General features: G+C 47.8%; 1 protein-coding gene and 1 pseudogene across 3 annotated transcripts in view; one reads left to right on the forward strand and one right to left on the reverse strand.

The window, feature by feature from the left end:
- Positions 1-1409: 1409 nt before the first annotated feature.
- Positions 1410-25743, forward strand: part of COL6A2 (collagen type VI alpha 2 chain) — a 37059-nt gene continuing 12725 nt past the window's right edge. Inside the window, exons 1-11 of one of the 3 annotated variants that reach the window (XM_057546180.1) lie at positions 1420-1518; positions 5268-5361; positions 21948-22087; positions 22274-22872; positions 23144-23164; positions 23915-23980; positions 24618-24671; positions 24754-24798; positions 25112-25138; positions 25369-25395; positions 25495-25539. In XM_057546180.1, the coding sequence (XP_057402163.1) occupies positions 21949-22087; positions 22274-22872; positions 23144-23164; positions 23915-23980; positions 24618-24671; positions 24754-24798; positions 25112-25138; positions 25369-25395; positions 25495-25539 (1023 nt within the window). In that variant the 5' untranslated portion in view covers positions 1420-1518; positions 5268-5361; position 21948. Of the gene's footprint in view, positions 1519-5267; positions 5362-21947; positions 22088-22273; positions 22873-23143; positions 23165-23914; positions 23981-24617; positions 24672-24753; positions 24799-25111; positions 25139-25368; positions 25396-25494; positions 25540-25743 lie in introns of all 3 variants that reach the window. The other 2 variants (XM_057546178.1, XM_057546179.1) reach the window with 2 other exon arrangements.
- On the reverse strand, positions 6417-7558 carry LOC103006070 (histone-lysine N-methyltransferase KMT5B-like; annotated as a pseudogene).

A 25743-nucleotide genomic window follows, 5' to 3' on the forward strand; every position in this document is an offset into this window, starting at 1 on the left:
CCCACCTCAGTGCCCCCTGGCTCCGGCGCCCATCCACACGGGAAAGGCCCCTGGGGAGGAGACAGTGACTGGTGCTGCCAAGGGACGGGTGGGCAGTGGGCGGTGGAGTGGGCACTGACGGGGGTCCAGCCGGAGGGGCTCCGGGAGGGGCAGCAGGTGGAAGGCAGCGTGCCGGAGCCAAGGCGTAACTTGCAAGCCCTTCAGATGGCCGAGCAGGGGCGGCCTGTCTCGAGGCTGCAGGGACTGCGTGTCCCTCCCCTTCTGCTTCAAGTCACTACTGCTGGGCTCACGGAGGACACAAAGACCCCTGGCCTCGGCCACCGTACTATCCCAACAGGAGATGGGACCCAGCTGCACCAGAATCAGGGCACAGACAGAAAGAGGTGGTCAGGAAGACCAGCGGGGCTGCACGCCGCGGGGGTGCACGCCGCGGGGAAGCCCTCCCGGGCACACACAGGTGACCAAGAAGCTCTGGGGTCTCTCTCCTCTTGGGCGGAGGGGCTGAGCCAGAGATTCGCAAAGCTGCTCGTCTGAGGCTGGAGCCGTATCTCCTGCCGCCTGGGCTCCCTTCAAGGATGGCGGTGGCACGGCCTATCCCAGAGCCCAGGGACCTCGGCCCCAGTCCCGCCTGCACCCTCCCTCGAGGAGGAGCACTGGTCTGGGGGGCTGCCGCTCCAGGGCGGGTGGGGGAGTGGCGATCCCCCCCACAGCCCTGACAGGGACCCTGCTCACCCTCTCCCAGCCTCGGCTCAGGTAGGGCCATCACAGTGGCCCCAGGGCCCAGCCCCAGGAGCACCTGTGGGGTTGTTGCAAGGAAACCGGGGCCCAGCCAGCACCACTAGGCCCTCGCTCCCCACCCAGAGTGCCTGAGGCTCCCGCTGTCCTGGCTGCCCTTGCCCCTCCCCGGCCGGCCTTTCACCCCTGAGGGGCGGGGACCCCACAGCGGGACACCCGTTGTGATCAGTGGGTCACAGAGCTGCGTGTCCCTGCATGAGGAAGAAGACCCCAGCCCGCTGGCCCTGAGCAAGGGGGACATGGGGAGGGGACGCCGGGCGGGAGGACCCTGCGGCCTCCCAGGGCTGCTCCTCCAAGGGGCGAGTGAGTGGGGAGTCCGAGGCGCCCCAGGCCCCGGAGGAGACGCCGCAGGTCGCGGGGAAATGGGCGGGGGGCGGGCAGCAGGCAGGGAGGTGGGCAGGCGTCCACTCGGAGCAGCAGTCCGAGGGCGGGGAGGGGTCCTGTCTTCCAGGGGCCGCTCTCCCGCCCCGTCCCCCGACTCCCCGCACCCCTGCCCCCTCCGGTCCCCTCCCGGCCCCTCGGGTCCCCTGTCAGCCCCTCCCCGCCGCCATGCGCGGGGCCGCAGCGCCTCCCGGTGGCCTCTGTGGGCGCGGGGCGGGGCGGGGCGGGGCGGGGTCTAGCAGCGGCCCCTCCCCCTGCCCACTCGGCGCCGTCTCGCACCGACGGGACCCGGAGCCTCTGCGCTCGCGAAGAGTCCGGCGAGGGGGCCCGACGCGCGGTCAGGTAAGGCACTGGGCAGCGCGGTCCGCCTCGGCGCCGGGACGCGGGGACTTGGCGTTCGCCGGGGGACGCGCCCGCCGCGGTGCCCGCACTTGCACCGCCGGCCTCGCTCGGAGCCCCCAGGTCCGCGCCTGGGGCGCCTCGCGCGGGGGCCCGCCCGTCTGTCCCCGCCTCTCCTGGGGCCGAGCTGGGCTCCCGGTTCCCGGCGCGGTGCTGAGGCCACGGCGCCTGCCGTCCCTGCCCGGGTCCCCCATCTGCAGCCAGACCCTTGGCCGCTCCTGGGAGGCTTAGTTCTGTCTCCGGCCGGGGACATCTCCGGAGGTTGAGGAGCCCAGCTCACTCCCACGGGAGGACCCCCCCCCCCCGGAACTGAGCACAGGGCCTCCAGGGGTGCTGGCCCCCTCCTCGGCTCGGCTGAGAGGGAGCGGATGTCCCTCCTCCCCCTGGAAGGACTGGCCCCTGGAATGAGCTCTGAGGGGCCAGCTTCCCGGGCACTCGGGCTGCAGGCGAGGCGGGGGTCTCTGCTACCCGGAAGCAGGGGTGAGCAGGGAGGGGGAGAGCACAGGTCACACCCGACCCTACCCAGGAGTCGGCAGGAGCCCAGCCTGCCCCCATTCCTCTGAGGCTGGAGGGGCGCACCGGCATCCGCCCGACAAAGTCTGCTAAGGGAGACTAAGGGGGCGCTGAGTGGGACGCAGGGAGGGAGGTGGGAGCCCAGGCGGACTGTGCCAGGGCAGCTCCCCTGCTGGTCGGGCCCCACACCCACCCAGGGCTCCTCAGGGGCCCAGCAGAGCCCGGGACAGGGCCCAGCACCCACTGTGGGGGTGGGGAGGTCAGCCGCTGAGAGTATCAGCTGATGCTGGTAACAACCAAAAACGGCAGGGCGCAGGGCGGCGCCCTGGGGTGCCTGCCATCCTGCCCGGGGCCCCGGAGAATGGTCCCCTGAACCCAGGGAGAAAGCTGATGGCCCCCACACCCCCAGGCCACCCAGCTGTCCCCAAGGGAAGGATCTGCACTTGTAGAGGGACACCCAAAAAGAAGGAGGCTTGAGGTACACGGATTTCCCTGGGTTTTGTTTCCAGTAAAGGAGTTCTGGCTTGGAGGCCATCTTACGTTGGGGCCTATTTCCTGTCTGCCTCATCGGGGCCAGGAGGCTGGACGGGCACTGGGGGCTTCCAGGAGGGAGGGAGGTGGTCTGCCTTCCTTCCTTCCGTCATTCTGAGGCAGGAGAGCTGGGCGGGGGAGAGGTCCTGGGCCCCCGGGGCATAGGTGACTGGAGGGGCTGGATGCAAGGGGCGCAGATGTGTCCCCTTGGCAGGACGTGGCTCTCAGTGGGCCACTGGGCCACTCTGGCCACTGGGAAGCTGCCACCCTGGGCTGATGAAAGTGACCTGGGAGGCCTGTGAAGACCGCGGCAGGTTAGGGGCAGTTGTTGGGCATGTCCACAGTGGAAACTACAGGGAAGGCAACATCCAGGTGAAAGCCAGGCTCCAGCCGCTGGGTCACCTGGTCGGGTGGAGCGCGGCCCTGCACCGGGCAGGACACATCCACGCCCAGCAGACTCTGCATCGCCAGCCAGCACAGGCAGCTCTGTTGTGCAGCAGGCCCGCCTGAGGTCCCTCAGGTGTGAGATGAGCTCCCTGAGATGGGCCGGTGCCTGGGAGAGGAGCAGGACCCAGGGGTCCTCCCGGGGCCTCAGCAGGGGGTGTGGGCCAAGCCCAGCCTCCTCTCTGGCGCTGCTTTTTCATCTGTAGAACAAGGTCTCCAGGTTCACAGGGTATAGGGAGACCATGTTTGTGGCCACAAGTGCTTTACAATGCTGGGAAACCTAGCTCTTGTGATTATTTTAAGAAAAACTCAAATAGTTTGATTCTTTTCCTTTAAACACGGCCCCGTGTTCCAGCGGGTCTCTCCTTCCTGTGGCTCCTTTCAAACATTGATGCAAAGCCGGGGGACCCTGGTGAGGGGCACACCTGCAAAGAAGCAGGGCTCGTGGGCTGCTGCTCCCTGGACAGGACCTGGGGGGCCAGCCCCCGCCCTGAAGCATGTGCTGGGATTGGGCCAAATCGGAAAGCGACACTCTGCAAAGACCGGGTGCAGATCCGCCCCAGAGATCTGAACAGGCCGGCAGCCCCACGCCCCGCCAGCGGGTAGCCTCCGGGGGCCCAGTGTAGACCCTGTGACGGGCAGACGGAGGGTGGGCAGCCCAGCTGTGGGGAGCTGCTCCTTGGAGAGCAGAGTCTGGGTCACAAGTTCTGAAAAGTGTCAAGGCTTCCAAACCTGTTGTCAGAGCCACCAGAGGAGTGGAGACAGGCCCTGGTGCTCTGGCTGTGGACAGTGTCTGGTTTTCTGTCCTATTTGCCAGTTTCATAGATGAGGGATGGTGCCATGTTGGTTTGTCTGCATGTCCTTGGTTTTTGTGCAGCTCGATCACTGACCATTTGTACTGCTGTTACTTTCCTGGTTATGATTTCCCCGTCTTCCTAATGGGTGCTCATTTTTTACTACTTTGTAAGAGATTTTTTCCCCTAATTTTTTAAAATTGTGGTTAAATACACATAACATAAAATCTACCATCTGAACCATTTAAAATGTATAGTTCAGTGCTATTAAGTACCTTCATATTGTGATACCATCACCACCATCCATTTCCAGAACACTTTTCATCTTGTAAAACTGAAACTCTGTCCCATTAAACACTAACTCCCCAATCCCCCCTCCCCCAGCCCCTGGCAACCACCATTCTACCTTCTGTCGCTATGATTTCTGAGATATTCTAAGTACCTCATATAAGTGAATCATACAGTATTCGTCTTTCTGTGTGTGGCTTATTTCACTCAGTATAATGTCCTCAAGTTTCATCCATGTCATAGCATGTGTCAGAATTTCCTTCCTTTTCAAGGCTGAATAATATTCCATTGTATGGATGGACCACATTATGCTTATCCATTCATCCATCGATGGACACCTGGGTTGCTTCCACATTTTAGTTATTCTGAGTAATACTGCTATGAACATTGATGTACAAATATCTCTTTGAGACCCAACTTTCAATTCCTTTGAGTATGTATAGCCCCAGAAGTAGAACTGGTAGATCATATGGTAATTCTATTTTTATTCTTTGAGGAGCCACCATACTATTTTCCATACAGCTCTACATTTGTACATTCCCACCAACAATTCCAATTTCCCCTTATCTCTCCAACATTTCTTGTTTTTTGATACTGTCCATCCTAATGAGTGTAAGGTGATATCTCATCATAATTTTGATTTGCATTTCCCTAATGATTAGTGATGTTGAGCATTTTTTCATGTGCTTATTGGCCATTGGTATAACTTCTTTAGGGAAATGTCTATTCAAGCCCTTTGCCCATTTCTGAATTGGGTTGCTGGGGTTTTGGTTGTTGAGTTTCAGTTCTCTATATATTCTGGATATTAATCCCTTATCAGATATATGATTTGCAAGTATTTTCTCCAATTATGTAGGCTGCCTTTTGACTCTCTGGATAGTGTCTCTTTTGTATTGTTCTGCATTTATTATTAAAACCAACAGTCAAGGGTAAATGACAGACTGACTGCCCGTCTTTGTTCACTTTGGACATTAAAGACTGGAATAGGAACACAGTATCACTTTTCCACGGCAGAGGTTACCCCTGGCCTCTGACCCCCAGCAGCAGGTAGAGTCAGACTTCACGGCAGTGACAGTCACCATCATGGGAGACACCCTCCCTTTTCTTTGGGATCTTCTGTAGTGGAGAGGAGCACCCAGAGTTGGGCTGAAGACATCTGAAGACAGGGAGAAGAGCCGAAATAATCAGACCTCAGAGGGTACTTACGTGCTAAGAGGTATGTATGGACATTTTTTTTTAATAAGTTTATTTATTTATTTATTTATTTATTTATTTATTTATTTATTTTTGGCTGTGCTGGGTCTTCGTTGCTGCGCACGAGCTTTCTTTAGTTGCGGTGAGCAGGGGCTACTCTTCGTTATGGTGTGCGGGCTTCTCATTGTCGTGGCTTCTCTTGTTGCGGAGCACAGGCTCTAGGTGCATGGGCTCAGTAGTTGTGGCTTGCGGGCTCTAGAACTCAGGCTCAGTAGTTGTGGTGCACGGGCTTAGTTGCTCCGCGGCATGTGGGATCTTCCTGGACCAGGGCTCGAACCCATGTCCCCTGCATTGGCAGGCGGATTCTTAACCACTGTGCCACCGGGGAAGCCCTGTGTGGACATTTATAGTGCCAAAACAGGCGTGCTGTGGGGACCATCAAGTTAAAACTTTTAAACTTTATTCCTATCAGAGACAAGTCAGACTAAAGAGGCTACTGCTTTAGGGGCAACTAGAGAAAACTGGTGTCACCCTGATGAAAAACAGTAGCGATCACAGTGATTCCAGGACTTCAAAGCTCCACAAACATGATGTGTTTTCTTTTGCTTGTTAGGCTTTCTTCTCTTTCTTTTCTCTTTATTCTTCATTCTCTCTTTCTCCGGTCTCCATTAGGTTCTACCCCCACTCACTGCAGGTATCTAAAAGCTCACTTCTTTCTCCTCTTCATCTCTCTTGAGATGTGTATTACACATTACAACACGTCATAGTAGAGCAACATTCAAAATGCTCCTCTATCATAGTTCTGAGTCTGGAAACTGGTGGTTTGGTGAATTGGGTCAGCTCATTTTGAAAAAGGCAAGCAAGTTGTAAAAAGGGGGTTGGGAGCCTTGAGGCCAGACGCTATGAACTCCCCAAGTCCACCAGCCAACCTAACAGACTGGCCAGGCGTGGAAGACGTGTGTGCCTGTGAGATGCCACGTCGTCCTTTGTCTTCTCGTGGGACCTGACAACGTCATCACAGAGAAACTAACACCGTGGAAGGGTTTCTTTCAAACGTATGATGACCTTGCGTTGTTTCTATTCCTGAGTGGTGTCTGCGTCAGTGTTAGGACTGACAGACTGACTGAATTCTTACTGCTGTCACCTAACTTTTTAAGCCTATTTAAAGGTTTACTGTTTCTCTGAGTCCACATTTGCTGTTGATAACAGCAGCAGAAGCAAGAGTCCCACTCTGGATTTAAAAGCACCAGTTGCCATCTTTCACAAGTGTAACACTCGCAGAACTCATTATTGCCCCCCAGAAAACCCACCTCCATAGTAGCAAGAATTTCTTCTCCAGGTTCAGTATCTCTTAGAGCCTTCGCACTTGCTGTGTCTTGGCCAACTGGCAGAAACTCACACTTAGGTCTGCAGTCATGGTTTGTAAATGCAGCAGGACCAAGGCAAGCTGAGCACAGTTTTTCCTTCTGGAATACTCAACACTGAAGTCGTTTTCTCTGGGTCCAAGTAGGATGTTCCCCTCAATTTCTGAAAGCTCAGCAACACAACCCACCAGTAATTCTATTTTGTCATTTCATTTCCACTCTTTGGTTGCAATTATTTTGGCTCTCTTTTGTTCTAATGAGTATCTATTACAAGGCATTATTTCAAATCCACTGTCAGTTGCAAACATTCGCAAGTAAATAAATACGTGTTCCTTGAATAAATTCTCCTGCATCTTTTTTTTTAATAAATTTATTTTATTTGTTTATTTATGGCTGCGTTGGGTCTTCGTTTCTGCGCGCGGGCTTTCTCTAGTTGCGGCGAGCGGGGGCTACTCTTTGTTGCAGTGTGCGGGCTTCTCATTGCGGTGGCTTCTCTTGCTGTGGAGCACGGGCTCTAGGCGCACGGGCTTCAGTAGTTGTGGCACGTGGGTTTCAGTAGTTGTGGCACGTGGGCTCAGTAGTTGTGGCTCACGGGCTCTAGAGCGCAGGCTTAGTAGTTGTGGTGCATGGGCTTAGTTGCTCCTCCTGCATCATTTTTGTTGCAAAGTCAGACATTTGACGGCTTTCTCCAAGTGCTCATCTTTCTTAAAATGTTCAATCACTTCCTTTAGTTCTTCTTGCCTTCCTGTAACAGACCGAAAGCCAGTATTCATTTTGTGTGTTTGAAAACCGAAATAGGGATCAAGAACCAAACTGGTTGCTAGGTCATCATTTTCAGAGTTCCTTGGTGGACATTCCAGAAGATGGTACATATCGACTCTGCCCTTCGCATCCTGAATTACAATAACCTCGCCTCTTGTGCTACCCTGGGGTCCCAAAGGCAGCGGCTGGTCTGGGGACTCCGTGTCCTGGGTCCCGAAGCCTCGTGTTCTGAGGCTTCGCTGCTGCCTCTGGTGTCAGGCTGCCCTCCTCTCACAGCCCCAGAGCCTCACTGCCCTCCCCAAAAATGCATCTCCACCCCCAGTGAACTGCTCAGACCCTGCCCACGACTGGTGGAAGGACATGAAAAGGAGTGCCCTGGACGAGGCTGAATAGTGTCTTTTGATGCACAAATTTTTAAAATTTTCATGGAATCCAGTATGCCTCTTTTTTTCTTTAGTTGCTTGTGCTTTTGTTGTCATATTCAAGAAAGCATTGCCAAATCCAGTATTGTGAAGAGTTTTTCCTTCTGTTTTCTTCTAGAAGTTTTATAAATTTAGGTCTTACACTTAAATCATGGATCCACTTTGAGTTAATTTTTGTGTATGGTGTTAGGTAAGGTCCAACTTCGTTCTTTAGAATGTGGATATCCAGTTTTCTGGCACCATTTGTTGAAAAAGACTGTGTTTTCCCCCACTGAATGGTCATGACACCCTTGTTGAAAATCGTTTGATTACATATGTGAGGGTTATTTTTGGACTCTATTCTATTCCATTTGTCTATATGTCCCTTTAGCCCAGTACCATACTGTTTTGATTAGTGTAGCTTTGTAGTAAATTTTGAAATCAGGAAGTTTGTTCCTCAGTTTGTTCTTCACTTTTAGAATTGTTTATGCTATTCAGGGTCTCTTGATATTCTTTGCGAATTTTAGAGTGGTTTCTTCCATTTCTGCAAAAGTCATTATTGAGATTTCAATGGAGATTGCATTAAATCTGTGAATCACTTGGGGTAGTATTGACATCTTAATATTAAGTCTTCCAATCTATAAACACAGAATATCTTTCCATTTATTTATATCTTCTTTAATTTCTCTCAGAAATGTTTTATATTTTTCAGTGAGTCTTTCACTTCTTTGGTAAAAATAATTCCTAAGTATTTTATTCTTTTGATGCTAATGTAAATGGAATTGTTTTCTTATTTTCCTTTTTGTGTTATTCATTGTTAGTGTATAGAAATGCAACTGATTTTTGTGTGTTGACTTTGTTTCCTGCTACTTAGCTGAATTCATTTATTGTAACAGTTTCTTTTTGTGGACTCTTCAGGATTTCCTACCTATACAATCATATCATCTGTGAACAGAGATAATTTTACTTCTTCCTATACAGTTTGAATGCCTTTTATTTCTCTTTCTTGCCTAATTGCTCTGACTAGGACTTCCAATACTATGTTGAATAGAAATGGTGAAAGTGGGCATCTTTGCTTTGTTCCTGACCTTAGAGGAAAAGCTTATAGTCTCTCACAATTGAGTATGATGTTAGTTGTAGGATTATTATAAATGGCTTTTATTATACTGAGGTAGTTTCCATCTATTCCTAGTTTGTTGAATTCTTTAATCATGAAAGGATATTGAATTTTATCAAAAGATTTTTCTGCATCAATTGAGATGATCATGTGCGTTTTTCTTTCATTCTGTTAATGTGGTGTGTTACATTAATTGATTTTCATATGTTGAATCATCTTTGCATTCCAGGAATAAATCCCACTTGGTCATGATGTTTAATCCTTTTTCTATCCTGTTGAATTCTGTTTGCTAATATTTTGTTGATGATTTTTGTATCCATGTTGATAAGGGATATTGGTCTGTAGTTTTCTTTTCTTGTAGTGTCTTTGTCTGGCTTTGGTATCAGGGTAATGCTGACTTCATAGAATGAGTTTGGGGGTATTCCCTCCTCTTCAATTTTTTTGAAAAGTTTGACAAGTACTGATGTTAGTTCTACTTTAAATGCTTCCTAGAATTCATCTGTAAAGCCATCATGTCCAGGCCTTTTCTTTGTCAGGAGATTTTCAATTACTGATTCAAACTCCTTACTAATTACAGGTCTATTCAGAATTTCTATTTCTTCATGGTTTTGTCTTTGTAGGTTTTGTGTTTCTAGGAATTTGTCCATTTCATCTAGGTTATCTAATTTGTTGACATACAACTGATTATAGTATTCTCTTATAATTCTTTTTATTTCTGTAGAATCAGTAGTAATTTCCCACTTTCATTGCTGATGTTAGTAATTTGAGTATTCTCTTTTTTTCTTAGTCCATCTAGCTAAAGATTTGTCAGCGTTGTTGATCTTTTTGAAGAACTGACTTTTGGTTCATTGATTTTTCTCTATTGTTTTTCTATTATTTCATTTATCTCTGCTCTAGTATTTATTATTTCATTCCTTCTGCTAGCTGTTAATTTGTTCTTTTTCTAGTTCCTTAAGTTGTAAAGGTAAAATTAGGTTGTTAATTTGAGATCTTTCTTGTTGTTTTATGTTAACATTTGTAGCTATAAATTTTCTTCTTCATACTGCTTTTACTGTGTTTCATATGTTTGGTATGTCTTGTTTTCATTTTTATCAGTCTCTGAGTATTTTCTAATTTCCCTTGTGATTCTTCTTTGACCTATTCTATTGGTTTTTTAAGGGTGAGTTGTTTAATTCCCACAATTTTGTGAATTTTTCAGTTTTCCTTCTGTTATTGACTTCTAAAGTCATCCCATTGTGATTAGAGAAGATACTTTTTATGTTATTTTCTTTTTCAATTTATTGAGGCTTCCACTGTTCTTACACTTCTCCTCATCATTGCAAGCCTTGCCCTCTCTGGTTGAATTGACTTCCAGGAGATTTAAAGGGCTGGCACCTGTTTTCCCCCATTCATTTTTCTCTTTTTCTCCTTTTGAGAGCCAGACATTGAAGATTATGACATTCAAAAGCAACTGCATATACAGGGGAAATTAAACAGGAACTGCACATGCCTGGGGGAAAGTGCAGGCTCAGGAAGGAAATGAAAAGACCTTACCTTTACTCCTCAGGCTGAACCTTGGCACGGAGACAGCCTACAATAATCAAAAACAAAAAATAAAAATGAAAACAAACAAACAATCAAGAACAGCAAACCCTAGGGAAGGAGAAGAATCTGATTTCCAGAGTTACCATTTTAGATTCAAATGTCCAGTTTTTAACAAAAAATCAAAAGGCAAACAAAGGAACAGGAAAGTATGGCCCACTCAAAGGAAAAAATATAAACTAACCAAAACTGTCCCTGAAAAAGACCTGATGGTGGATCTACTAGACAAAGACTTTAACACAACCATCTTAAAGATGCTCAAGGAACTAAAGGAAGATGTGGAGAAAGTCAAGAAAATAATGTATGAACAAAATAGAAATATCAATAAATAGAAAACCTAGGTAGAATCCAAAACGATATAATAGAGCTGAAGAGTACAATGACTTTTAGTTATTTATTAGAGGGATGCAAAGGCCAATTTGAGAAGACAGAAGAAAGCATTAGTGATGTTGAAGATAAGACAATGGAAATTATGAGTCTGAGGAGCAGAAAGAAAAAAGATTAAAGAAAAATGAACAGAACCTAAAGGACATGCATACTTGTTTTGGGAGTCCCAGAAGGAGATGAGAGAGAAAGGGGCAGAGGAAATATGTGAAGAAACTTCCCAAGTTTGATGAATGACATGAATATAAACATCCAAGACAAGTAGGATGAACTTAAAGAGACTCCCAGTGATACACATTATAACCAAACTGTCAAAAGACAAAAAGAAAGAGAGAATTTTGAAATCAGCAAGAGAGAAGTGACTCATCATATCCAAGGGATTCTCAATAGGATTACCAGATTTCTCATCAGAAACTTTGGAGACAAGAGGCAGTGGGTTGATATATTCAAAATGCTAAAAGGAAAAAAAAAAACCTATTGCCTGAAAATTCTATATCCAGCCTAATTGTCCCCCAGAAGTGAGGGCAACCTTAAAACATTCCCAGATAAACAAAAGCTGAAAGAGTCCATTACTGCTAGACCTGCCCTGTAAGAAATGCTCAAGAGGGTCCTGAAGGTGAAATGAAAGGACACTAGACAATAATTTGAAGTCATATGAAGATATGAAGCTCTCAGTAAAGGTAAATACATGAGCAATTATAAAGCTATTATTATTATAACAATAATTAATGTAACAATGGCATGTAACTCGCTTTTTTTCTACATGATTTGAAAGACTAATACATTTTTTTAAATTATTAATCTAATATATACCCAAGAGTGGAATTGCTGGGTCATATGGTAGTTGTACTTTTAGTTTTTTGAGAAACCTCCATATTGTTTTCCACAGTGGATGCACCAACTTACATTCCCATCAACAGTGCATGAGGGTTCCCTTTTCTTCACATCCTCACCAACATTTGTTATTTGTGTTCTTTTTGATGATAGCCATTCTGACAGGTGTGAGGTGATATCTCATTGTGGTTTTGATTTGCAATTCCCTGATGATTAGCAATGTTGAGCATCTTTTCCTGTGCCTGTTGGCCATTTCCTCTTTGGAAAAATGTCTATTCAGTTCTTCTGCCCATTTCTTTTTATAATTGCTTCACAATACCATGTTAGTTTCTGTTGCACAACAAAGTGAATCAGCCATATGCATACACATGTCCCCATATCCCCTCCCTCTTGAGCCTCCCTCCCATCCTCCCTATCCCACCCCTCTGGGTCATCGCGAAGCACCGAGCCGATCTCCCTGTGCTATGCTGCTGCTTCCCACCAGCCAATGATTTTACATTCGGTAATGCGTATATGCTGATGCTACTCTCACTTCACCCCAGCTTCACCTTCCCACCCCATGTCCTCAAGTCCATTCTCTATACCTACCTCTTTATTCCTGCCCTGCAACTATGTTCATCAGTACCTTTTTTTTTTTTTTTTAGATTCCATGTATCTGCGTTAGCATACAGTATTTGTTTTTCTCTTTCTGACTTACTTCACTCAGTATGACAGACTCTAGGTCCATCCACCTCACTACAAATAACTCAATTTCGTTTCTTTTTATGGCTGAGTAATATTCCATTGTATATATGTGCGACATCTTCTTTATCCATTCATCTGTCGGTGGACATTTAGGTTGGTTCCACGTCCTGGCTATTGTAAATAGTGCTGCAATGAACATTGCGGTGCATGTCTCTTTTTGAATTATGGTTTTCTCAGGGTATATGCCCAGTAGTGGGATTGCTGGGTCATATGGTAGTTCTCTTTCTACTTTTTAAAGGAACCTCCATACTGTTTTCCATAGTGGTTGTATCAATTTACATTCCCACCAACAGTGTAGGAGGGTTCCCTTTTCACCACACCCTTTCCAGCATTTATTGTTTCTAGCTTTTTTGTTTGTTTGTTTGTTTCTAGCTTTTTTGATAATGGCCATTCTGACTGGTGTGAGGTGATACCTCATTGTAGTTTTGATTTGCATTTCTCTAATAATTAGTGATGTTGAGCATCATTTCATGTGCCTCTTGGCCATCTGTATGTCTTCCTTGGTGAAATCTGCCCACTTTTTAATTGGGTTGTTTGTGTTTTTGATGTTGAGTTGTATAAGCTGTTTATATATGTTGGATATTAACACCTTATTGGTCATATCATTTGCAAATATTTCTTCCCATTCAGTAGGTTGTCTTTTCGTTTTGTTGATGGTTTCCTTCGCTGTGCAAAAGCTTTGAAGTTTAATTAGGTTCCAGTTGTTTAATTTTGGTTTTATTTCCTTTGTTTTAGGAGAGAGAGCCAAAAAAATATTGTTGTGATTTATGTCAAAGAGTGTTCTGCCCATGTTTTCCTCTAGGAGTTTTATGGAATCTGGTCTTACATTTAGGTCTTTAATCCATCTTGAGTTTATTTTTGTATATAGTGCTAGAGAATGTTCTCGTTTCACTCTTTTACATTTAGCTGTCCAGTTTTCCCAGCACCACTTATTGAAGAGGCTGTTTTTTCTCTATTGTATATTCTTGCCTCCTTTGTCATAGATTAATTGACCATACGTGCATGGGTTTATGCACTGGGCTGTCTGTTCTTTTCCATTGATCTATGTGTCTGTTTTTGTGCCAGTACCATACTGTTTTGATTACTGTAGCTTTGTAGTATAGTGTGAAGTCAGGGTGCGTGATTCCTCCAGCTCTGTTCTTCTTAAAACTAGTATTATTGTAACTCCACATTTTGTTTTCTACATAATTTAAGGGACCAATGCATTAAAAATAATATTTGCTTGTGTTTTGGGACACAAAATGTGTAAAGATGTAATTTTGTGACGTCAGTAACTGAAAGGGATAGGGAGGGAGCTTTTAAAGAAGCAGATTTTTTTGTATGTTGTTGAAGTTAAACTGGCATAAATTCAAATTATATTGTTATAACTTTAGAATGTTAAATGTAATCCCATGGTAACCATAAAGAAAGTACCAAAAGAATATGCACAAAAAGAAATGAGGAAGGGATATACATGTTTTGCAACAAAAATCAGCTGCACACAAAAGAAAACAGTAATGCAGGAAATGAGGAACAAAAAAGCTATAACTACATAGGAAACAAATAGGAAAACTACAGAAGTAAGTCTCTCCTTATCAGTAGTTACTTTAACTGTAAATTGATTAAACTGTCCAAGCAAAAGACAGAGACTGGCAGAATGGATGTTAAAAAAATGAGATCCAATTATATGCTGTCTACAAAAGATTCATTTTAGAACCAAAGACACAAACAGGTTGGAAGTGAATGGATGGAAAATGTTATTCCATGCAAATAGGAACCAAAGGAGAGCAGGGGTAGCTATACTAACACCAGATTAAAATGGACTTTAAATCAAAAAGAGTTACAATAGGCAAAGAAGGACATTATATATTAATAAAAAGTTTAAAACAACAAAAATATATTACACTTGTAAACATTTACACAATAATGGGCCATCAAAATTTTTAAACCTTAAGAATATGAAATCTTGATCATGCATTGGGAATATGGTTGCCTGGCTCTTGGTATGTTTCCACTCTGCTCATGTTGTTTTGTTTTAACGAAGGTGATATGCGGGAGCCCAGTTATCATGAGTGTGGACTCAGAACCATGCTGCCTGGATTTGGATCTCAGCTGTTTTCTGAGCACCGAGGACAAGTTACCTGTCTCAGTCTCAGTTTCCTCATCTATGAAATGGGGATTATAATAGCACCAGTGTGCTATCCACAAGGGCTCTTGTGAGGGTTAAAAGAAAAGATGTAGCATAGTGTCTGGTGCAGAGTAATCATAAGACATTTCACTGTCATTTCATCTTTTCTATTTCCTTCAAAGACTTTTTGGTCCATGTTTTACACTCAGTTACTTACTTCTCCTGGACTTTATTTGGGTGTACTGTGTGAGGTGGGATTACTTTATTTCTAATCACATCGTGACCCCTTTTCCCAGCCTTCTCTCAGTGCTCTGAAAAGCAGCCGTCTCGTTTCCTCAGTTCTCATGTGGTGTTATGCCACTGCTGTGTGGTCTGTTGGCCATTCCAGCACCAAAACCACTAATGCTTTATTACTGTAATTGTATTCCATTATTGCACTTGATAACACAAGTTTCATCACCCTTCATTTTTTATTTTTCTCAGCTACTCTTATTTTTTCTTCCAGGTAAATCTTAGATTCATTTTGTCAACGTGTAATGGCAAAAAAAGCAAAAAGTTTTATTGGAAATTTTAATCAAAATTATGTTCTATTATAGATTCAGTTAGAAATAACTGATATTCTTAAATATTGTGTCTCTCATCCAAAAACAAGGTTTGTCTGTCCACTGTGTTCCTTAGAAATTTTTGGACTTTTTTCATAAGTCCTGCACATCTGTAGATTCTTATTAAGTTTATTCCTTGGATTTAAGTTGTTTTTCTTGCTAGTGTAAATAGTATTTTTTCCATTACATTTTCTAATTGGTTGTTGCTGATAGAAGAAAATCTGTAGATTTTTGTGTATTTTTTTTCTTACAATTGCCTCATTGAATACCCCTTTCTCTCTCCCCTAAACTTTGTTCAATTGATTTTATTGGATTTTCTAGGTAGACAGTCCCATCTTTAATAAGGACAGTTCCTGTCTCTTCCTTTCCAAGACTTACATTTTGTTTCTGTTTACTGTCTTATTGCATTGGCTTCCAACACAACAGTGAATAATATAATGAGATCAACACTCTTTGTCTTTTTTATTTTTTATTTTTCATACTCTAATGGTCATTCTTCAAGTGCAGGAGTTTTTAATCCAGAGTCAGTTCCATAGATGGACCCCCTGAATTAATGAGGACTATGATTTCTCCATATGAGTAATCTGTGCATATGTGTCAGGTGAAACTGTCCAGATTCTTAAAGGAGTCTGTGACCCACAAAGATAAGATCACCTATTTAGTTTTTGTGTAAAATTTGATAGTGGCTGTTGATTTGAAATTTATATCCTTTATAATATTAATCCAACACCTAAGTTTCTTATGAGGTTTTACTTTTATAATGTTAATCCAAAACTCCTAAGTCTCTTATGAGGTTTTGCCTTGTTTGTTTGTTTGTTTGTTTAACCACAAATGCATGTTTTGGGGCTCTTTTAGAGCAGTTACACACGTACCTCATTTTAATGCACTTCACTTTATTGCACCTTGCAGATGTTTTGGTTTTTACAGATTGAAGGTTTGTGGCAACCCTGCATCGAGCAAGTTTATCAGCGCCATTTTTCCAACCACGTTTGCTCACTTTATGTCTGTCACATTTTGGGAATTCTTGCAATATTTCAGACTTTTTCATTATTATCTTGTTCTGTTGATCTGTGATCAGCAGTCTTTGATGTTACTACTACAACTCACTGAAGCCTCATATAATGGCTAGCATTTTTTTTAGCAATAAGGTATTTTTAATTAAGTTATGTACATTGTTTTTTAAAACATAACACTGTTGCACACAATAGACTACAGTATAGTGTAAACATAACTTTTACATGCACTGGGAAACCAAAAAAATTCCTGCAACTCCCTTTATTGCAATGTTTGCTCTATTATGGTGGTCTGGAACCAAATCCAGAATATCTCTGAGGTATGCCTATACATGATTTTCTTTTTTATATTAATGTGACTTACGTTAATATGTTTCCTAATGTTGCATCATTGTATTTTTAACTAACTTCATCTTAGTACTGGTTTAGTAGTCCTTAATATGCTACTATATTTTATTTTCTAATATCAGTTAGGATTTTTGCAACTGTATTCAAAAGTGATATTTATCTAAAGAGTTCCTTTTAGGGATATCTTTTAACAAGTTTTGGTCTTAGGTTTTGCCAAGTTAACAAATGAATTGAAAAGCTTATCTTTTTATGTTCTGAAATAAGTTAAATAGAGAAGTGTTTGTTCTTGAAAATGCAAAAGAACTCACCCAAAAGCTGTTTGGGCCAGAGTCTTCGGGAACATGTTTCCTTCCCGTGTTTCCATTCCTTCCAAGTCAGAGTGCAGCCGGTTCCTCACCTCCTCTCTAGAGGTGAGGCCACTTTCCCAGAAAACGGTCTTTCGCATTTACTAGCCCACTCAAAGCTGCACTTGGTATGCTCTTAAAAACAAACAACAATAAAAGCTCTCCTCATCCATCATTATTTTACTCCTTAAATTTGTATATTTCTATATTTGTGTTTACATCATTTTTATTCTTGCTTAGACTTGCTAAAATTTTTTCTATTTTATTGGCCTTTTTGAAGAACCAGCTCTTAGATGTATTTATTATTCTACTGTGGGTTTTTTTTCAACCAATTGGTTTTTTTTTTTTTTTTTACCACTTTCTCTCTCTTGCTTTCCTGAGATTTATCTCTGTAAGTTTTTTTGTCCCTATTCTTTAACCACATGCCTAATTTGTTACACTAATTTCTTATTTTATAACATAAAACATCTAAGGCTATGTATTTTCCCCCGATTATAGTTTTGGCCTTCTCATATTTGTTTTTATGTGTACATCGTCATTGTCACTAATTCCTATGTAGTTTTTGCGAGAGTTTTTCAATTTCAAGTGCTTTGTTTTGGGGGTTTTTTTCCTATGTCTTATTAGTGACAAATTTTGCATTGTAGCTCAAAGAATTTTATCTGTAAAATTTCCATTTTTTTAATAAATTAAAACTTTCTTTGTGGCTTACTCTAGGATTGAATTCTGTAAAATTTTTAAAAGAGTGTATGTCCCCTACTTGTAGGTTTTGAAAACATAGGTATATATGTAATATGTGCACGTGTTTTATGCACATTATCCAAATCCTTTATGTTTAGAAAATACATATTCCCGGCCTGTTACTATCAAAGTTTTATAAAACATGACATTCAGATCCTCTATTATTTTTAATATGATCTGTCAGTAACATAAAAAGACGAGTTGAAGTCTACTTGGTTGCAGTCTGTCAGTTTTTTCTTTGATTTTTCACAGATTGTGCTTTAAGTAATATTGTGTTATGAAATTAGGTACATAAAGATTTATAACTGGACTGCAGCAGCTTTTATCTTTTCCTGGGCCCCATCCCTCATCCTCTGTCTTAAATTCTAGTGTCTCAACAACACTGCCCCTGTCTTTCTCTCCATTTGCGTCCACCCCTCCCCACCCCATTTTCTTTGCACCATCTGTGGCTTTCTATTTAAAGGGTGACTCTTACAAACCTCATGGCGATGGGTTTCATTTTTTGACGCAATTTAGGAAAGTTTGTCTTTACAGGAGAATTTAAGCCATACGCCTTTATTGTCACAACTGATCTATGTGAAATTTCTGGCTTTTAATTTTATGCTTCAGTTCTTTTCCCTTCATTTTCTATATTTTACTGTATGTCTCAAGTTTCTTTGCTTTTCATTTATTTTTATTCATTTCTCTATTGTCTGCAGAAATTCCTTGCAGCATATTTTTAGGAATGGTGTGTGGATGGCATAGATCTGAGCCCATTTACGTCTGAGATGTTTATCCTTTTTTAATTTTTAATGGAAGTATAGTTGATTTACGATGTGTTAATTTCTGCTGTTTGGCAAAGTTACTCAGTTATACACATATATACATTCTTTTTTATATTCTCTTCCATTATGGTTTATCCCAGGATATTGAATATAGTTCCCTGTGTTATACAGTAGGACCTTGTTGTTTATCCATTCTATACATAATAGTTTGCATCTACTAACCCCAAACTTCCAATCTATCCCTCCCCCATCCCCCATCCCCCTTGGCAACCACTAGTCTGTTCTCTGTGTCTGCGAGTCTGTTTCTGTTTCGTAGATAAGTACATTTGTGTCATATTTTAGATTCCGTATGTAAGTGATATCATATGGTATTTGTCTTTTCTCTGACTTACTTCACTTAGTGTGATAATCTCTAGTTGCATCCATGTTGCTTCAAATGGCATTATTTTGTGTTTTTTTATGGCTAATATTCCACTGTATAAATATACCACCTCTTCTTTATCCATTCATCTGTCAGTGGACATTTAGGTTGTTTCCATGTCTTGGCTATTGTGAACAGTGCTGCTATGAACATAGGGGTGCATGTATCTTTTTGAATTAGAGTTTTGTCTGGATATATGCCCAGGAGTGGGATTGCTGGACCATATGGTAGCTCTATTTTTAGTTTTCTGTGATGTTTATCCTTATACATGAAAGATAAGTTGGCTGGGGAGACATCCTTGGGTCATTTTTTTTCCTGTCAAAATCCTGAATTATTGTCTCATCTTTGTCTACAACGTTGTGGAGAAAAAGTTTTATGCCTCTGTTAGTGGTCTATTGCTGTGTAATAAAGAACCCAAAACTTAGTGATTTAAAACAATAAGCATTTACTATCTTGTAATTTATTCAGGCCAGGAATTCAGGAGAGGCTTCGCTGGGTGGTTCTCACTCAGGGTCCCTCATGAGGTGGAGTCAAGATATTGGCCACAGCCTCGGTCATCTAAGTCTTGGCTGGGGTGGCGGGTCTGCTTCCAAGATGGTTCACTCACTGCTGTCGGCTGTAGGCCTCATCACCTCCCCCATGAGCTTCTGCAAAGGCTGCTTGAGTGTCTTCACGTTACAGCAGCTGGCTTCCCCCCTAGCAAGCAAGTCAAGAGGGGGCCAGGCAGGAGACACCCTTCCTTTTATGAGCCAGTCGTGGAAGTCACACAGCATCACTTCCACGTTGTTCTGTTGGTCATACTGGCCAGAGACAGTTCAGGGGGTAAGAGGACTCTGTATGGGCAAGAGTAATCGGGGGCCACCTTGGAGGCTGCCTACCGCAGGCCAAAGTGATTTTTCCCTTCGGGTGTTTTCTGTATTTTGTTGTTGCTATTGTGTTTTTCCCCTGGGTAGATATTTTTAGAATTTTTCATTACATTTGAGAGTAAGATTTTCCACCAGTACACTTTATTATGTGGGCCTCTTTTAATTTATTATGTGTGTTTTTGTGTGTGGTGTATGATGTGTGAGTGTGTGTGATGTGTGTGTGTGTGCTGTATGTGTGCTGTGTGTGTGTGGTGTGTAGTGTCTGTGTGTGGTGTGCTGTGTGTGTGTGGTGTATGATGTGTGAGTGTGTGTGGTGTGTGTGTGTGTGTGATGTCTGTGTGTGGTGTGTGACGTGTGTGGTGTGCTGTGTGTGTGCTGTGTGTGTGGTGTATGATATGTGAGTGTGTGTGATGTGTGTGTGTGTGATGTGTGTGTGCTGTGTGTGCTGTGTGTGTATGGTGATGTCTGTGTGTGGTGTACTGTGTGTGTGTGGTGTGTGTGGTATGTGTGATGCGTGTGTGATGTCTGTGTGTGTGTGTGGCGCGTGACATGTGTGCACATGGAGAACAGTGCCAAGCTGGGCAAGCCTCCCCTCAGTTCTGTCCCCTCTCACCTGTAGCACACAGGACATGGTGGGCCTTATGGTGCCCTCTCTGCAGTCTCTCCTCCATGGGGCAGCAGGGTGAGGGGTAGTGGAGGACAAAGCTGTGCCCACATCCTAGCGGTCAGCCCTGACTGGCCCCCCTGACTGAGGTCCCACAGTGGCCGTCGCCAGTGGTTGATGGCTCTGGACCCTTGGTTCTGGCTGGTGCAGCCCGACTCCCTCTTGGCTTCTGGGTGCTTCAGAGCCCCTGACCTGCCCTTCACCCCACCTTCCTGGTCCTCACCTCAATCGAGTGTTGCCCCCAGACCTCCCTAAACCAGACTCCTCTCGGCCAGGAGCTTCCTTCCTCTGGCCATTCCCTCAGTCTGGGCACATCCATCACCTCCTGCAGGAAGCCCTCCTGGATTTCCTGATACTCCCATGGGGCTTGCTTTAATCTCAGCAACTGTCACCACCCTGCGGGGTCATGACTGTTACCTGTAGCCTCACAGCCTCTTGAGCTAACCATGACCCCATGCGGAGGGAGGCAGGACCACGTCCTGTGCACCCCTAACTATGCCAGGAATAACCCCTCTCACCTTAAACCAAGTGCAAATTCACCTTCTCTCAAAAATGAGAGGTTTCCACAGTGTTGAGGGGCATCACCAAGAAACAGCACCAAAGCGCCCCTAACGCCTCTGCTTCCCTTCAGAGCTCTCCAGGTGCCTCCTCTCGCCCCCAGCCATGCTAGGGCCCAGGTTGCCAGCAGAGCCCAAGTCCCCGGCAGGGCTGCATCTTCAGCAGGTTCACCCTCTGTTCCAGGGGCGCCAAGTGAACCAGTTTGCAGGGTCCCCACTGGAACAGCAGGGTGACAAGCCCCTTCCTCGCCTTCCCACGAAGGGTCCCCCTTCCCCTCACACCGTGTCCCCAGAGCCCAGCCAGCCCACCCACGCCGCACCTCGAGGTCCTCTCGCTGCATTTGTCCGGCAGAGGGTGCACCCGAGTGCAGAGGCCACAGCATCAGGACCACCCCAGGCTCCGCGGAGACACGCCAGGGCGCAGTGACCTCCCTGGAGAAGGGTCCCCTCCACCCTGTGCAGCTGTCCCCGCGTCCCTCAACAAAGCAGGACCCGGAGGCCACTGCCTGCCGGCCCTCCAGGCCTGTCCTCGTCAGCGGCCACGTTCCGCTCCCCAGGCCGTCCCCCTCCCCAGTCAGCATGGCGTCCGGTACCAAGGCGCACCCTGGCCCAGCCTGGGCCTCTCTCCCCTCCCCGGGTGCCCCTCCTCCCAGTCGCCCCCAGCGACCCCTCTGCCCTGCCCACCGCAGGACCCCCTCTGTTCTCACCGATGCCAGTCACTGGCTTTTCAGTTCCCAGGACGCACCTGTCTGCCCAGCGCACCCAGGCTCTGCAGGGCAGGGAGGAGTGGCGAGCGTCCCACCCGGAGCGGAGCCCAAAGCTTGCGGTCTCTGCTCCCAGTCAATGCTTGTGGCCCATCCAGGGCAGGGGGAGAGGGGCCCCCGAGCGCAGCTGCTGGCCGGCCGCGTGTGTGCCGCCCCCACCGTCTGGGGAGGAGGGCTCGGGCCGTGCTGTGCGCGCGGGGCACCGTCTGCAGCGCCGCTCTCCCCTGCTGCAGGATGTCGGGGCGCACGGGCGCTGCCAAGATGCTCCCAGGCCCCTGCTTCGCCCTCCTGCTCTGGGGGCTCCTGGGGGCCGTCCACGCTCAGCAGCAGGAGGTCATCAGCCCCAGCACCTCCGAGAGGAACAGCTGCCCAGGTACCACCGGGGTGGGTGCGGCGAGGCCTGGGCGGGGCCGGAGGGCGGGGGCGGGGCGGGCTGCGGGGAGGCCGGGCGGGGCCGGAGGGCGGGGGCGGGGCTGGCTGCGGGGAGGCCAGGCGGGCAGAGCCCGGCACCAGCCCGCGCAAGGGCCCCGGCGCCACGGTGACTCGTGTGCGTCCCCAGAGAAGGCCGACTGCCCGGTCCACGTGTACTTCGTGCTGGACACGTCGGAGAGCATCACCATGCAGTCCCCCACCGACAGCCTGCTCTACCACATGCAGCAGTTCGTGCTGCAGTTCATCAGCCAGCTGCAGGACGAGCTCTACCTGGACCAGGTGGCCCTGAGCTGGCGCTACGGCGGCCTGCACTTCTCCGACCTGGTGGAGGTGTTCAGCCCCCCCGGCAGCGACCGGGCCTCCTTCACCAAGAGCCTGCAGGGCATCAGCTCCTTCCGCCGCGGCACCTTCACGGACTGCATGCTGGCCAACATGACCCAGGAGGTCCGGCAGCACGTGGGCAAGGGGGTGGTCAACTTCGCGGTGATCATCACCGATGGCCACGTCACGGGCAGCCCGTGCGGGGGCATCAAGCTGCAGGCCGAGCGGGCCCGCGAGGAGGGCATCCGGCTCTTCGCGGTGCCGCCCAACCTGAAGCTGAACGAGCAGGGCCTGCGGGACATCGCCAACACGCCGCACGAGCTCTACCGGAACAACTACGCCACCATGCGGCCCGACTCCACCGAGATCGACCAGGACACCGTCAACCGCATCATCAAGGTCATGGTGAGTCGCTGGGCCGGGGAGGCCACCCCCACCCGCCAGCAGCAGGGACGGAGCGTGGGGCCCAGAGCCCTGGGATCCGCTCACCCGCGTGGCAGGGGGCAGTCCACCGCTCCGAGCCTCAGTTTACCCCCTCTGAGTGAGGTGGCTGAAGAGGGTGGGCCCCGGGCAGGGTCCTGTCTACTCCAGTGTCCTGCGTCCCCGCCCAGACTTGGAGCTGACCATGTCTCCAGGTCCCCCCTAACCAGGGTTTCTCTCTGGGTCTTTTCCGCAGAAACATGAAGCCTACGGAGAGGTGAGAGCGTTTCCATCCCTGCCGGCCCTGCCGGGAGCTGCTTGGGGCCTCTGAGCCAGCAGAGACGACCACCCGCGCCCCACTCCCTGGGACTCCCAGGGTCTAGGACAATGAGGGGGGGGGCCGGCCTGGGAGCAAGACCCCTCAGCTCCATGTGGGGCCTGAGACTCGAGTCTGGACAAAGGGCTCCTGGCCACAACCAGGCTGTTTAAACGCAGGAGGTCAGCATTAGGGTCTACACAGCCAAAGGATGAGGGTCGAGGTTGAGGGTTGCCCTCTGGGCTGACGGGCTCCATCCACCTGAGGGAGGCCAGGAGGAGAAGGCAGGTGGCCAGCTGGGTGCCCAGCACAGGACCTGCAGCACAGGACCTGAAGCCTGTGCTTCCCCAGCACCAGCTCACAGCCCAGGATACTACAAGCACACCCTTTCCCAGAGCAGCTGCTCAATACCACAGCGATTTAATGTGCAAGCGCAGTGGGGACTGGCCAGCAGCGATTTAATACTTTCTACTGTTGGTCATTGCTTAATGCAGCCCTGATTTCCAAAACTTGCCTAGAGCACTGGTGTGGACCCCTGAACCCGCCCCTGGTGGGCACAGGGGCCTCCTGGGCACCTCCCAAGTCTGTTCCATCACGCAGCCCCCAGCTCAGGATGGCCCAGTGTCCAGTGGGCCCCAGGCTGCACCCTCCCCCTCCCTCCTGGGACTTGTGGTGCTAGCCTCACACGCTGCCCCTTGCTTCCTGTTTCAGTGCTACAAGGTGAGCTGTCTGGAGATCCCCGGGCCCCCCGGCCCCAAGGGCTACCGTGGACAGAAGGTAAGATGTCCAGACCACCCGAGGGGTCTGTTTCCCAGGAAAGCCCCCGACCTGTCTTGAACTCCAAATTTAGGGCCACTGCACCTCGGATGGACTCACCACTTCTCACCCTGGCAGAACTAAAATTCAGCTTTTATCAGCTGCATTTTATATGGCATTTTGAGAAAAGTAGGAATACTTTTTAATTAAGATTTGCCCATAAAAGACTCCTGTAAAGTAAACAAGCATGCTCAAGTACATAAGGAAACATGAACTCCGTTACTCTTGGTAATAGGGTGCTAATTCATACAGGGCACTCACTGCTGCCATTTGTTAAATAAGTAGGTTTTAAGGGGTTAGGTTGGCCCTGCGTTTTCGTAACAACAGAGGTGTATCAAATGAAATCCTTCCAAGATGACTGCCAGGGTATCAGAAACACCAATGATTCATGTCATAAACTGTAAAGGCAGGAGAGGGGAAAGAAACCTCTGAGGACATGAGACAGAGCGTTTGAAATACTGTTACGGGGAAAGTTATTACTAAGTGGCTTCTTTCTAAATTCGGGAGAGAGGTGTCTGCCCGGCTGCCAGGCCGCTGGCCAGACGCACCCTCTGCCTCCCCACCTCGATTTATTCCTTTTTCTTTCGTCTGCTTTCAGGGCGCCAAGGGCAACATGGGTGAGCCCGGAGAGCCTGGACAGAAGGGGCGACAGGTGAGTACCCTCCACACCCCGTCCCGGAGGCCCCCGCTCCCCACGGCTGAGGTTACATCCACGGCCCTTTGCTCTTCCACAGGGAGATCCAGGCATCGAAGGCCCCATTGGATTCCCAGGACCCAAGGCAAGTTGCTGCGGACCCTGCCCGGGGGGCGGGGGACACGAGGACAAGCCAAGGGCTCCCTGGCTCCAGGCGGGGCCCGCCGCCGGGGTCAGGATGTGTCTGGCGTGGCCCACTGCGCCCGCCCCTGCCCCAAGGAAGTGAAGCGCTGCTGCATTTCCAACGATGTCCCTGGTGGCGCCTCTGCACCCGAGCCTGACGACCACCACCCCACCCCCATCCCCCCACCTCCCCATCCCCCCTTCTTCCCCGCAGGCCTGCTGGGTCCCAGCGCACACACCCTGGTAACGCTGCTTTTCTTTCCTTCCGACCTCAGGGTGTTCCTGGTTTCAAAGGAGAGAAGGTGAGACTGGGCTCTGGGCGGCCAGACCTCACACGGCCCCAACCCTGGCAGCAGTGTCCGGTAGCGAACCGGGGGTCCGTGCTGGGGCATGGGACCCAGTGTCATGTCGCTAGTAGCCTTCTGGGGCCGCTCTGGCCTCGTGTTTTGTCCAAGGGTAGACTTGGGCCCCTAAGGCAGTGGCGTCTGTGATGTGTTAGCAGCGCTAACTGGCCTCGTTTCCTCCCGTGCAGGGCGAGTTTGGAGCCGAAGGGCGGAAGGTGAGCAGACAGGCGGGCGGGGGTGGGGTGCTTACCTCCCCACTGCTCAGAAGGAAGGAGCAGCGGGGCTAACGGGGTCCCTCCTCCCCTCTCCTCCAGGGCGCCCCCGGCCTGGCGGGCAAGAACGGGACGGATGGACAGAAGGTAGGGTGCTCTGGGGCTCCGTCCCCGGGCGGAGCAAGGGTGCCCGTGAACTGACAGCCACGCCCTCGAGACTCTCAGGTCCCTCCAGGGGCCAGGCCTCTGGGCCTCTCTGGCCAGTGCGCACAACCTGTGGCTTGGGTGGCCCCTGGTTGCATCTACCCGGTGGACACAGGACACACAGGAACCTTGCAAGAGCGGAAGTGG

This window comes from Balaenoptera acutorostrata, chromosome 4 (genome assembly GCF_949987535.1).
Source record: "Balaenoptera acutorostrata chromosome 4, mBalAcu1.1, whole genome shotgun sequence".
NCBI lineage: Eukaryota > Metazoa > Chordata > Mammalia > Artiodactyla > Balaenopteridae > Balaenoptera > Balaenoptera acutorostrata.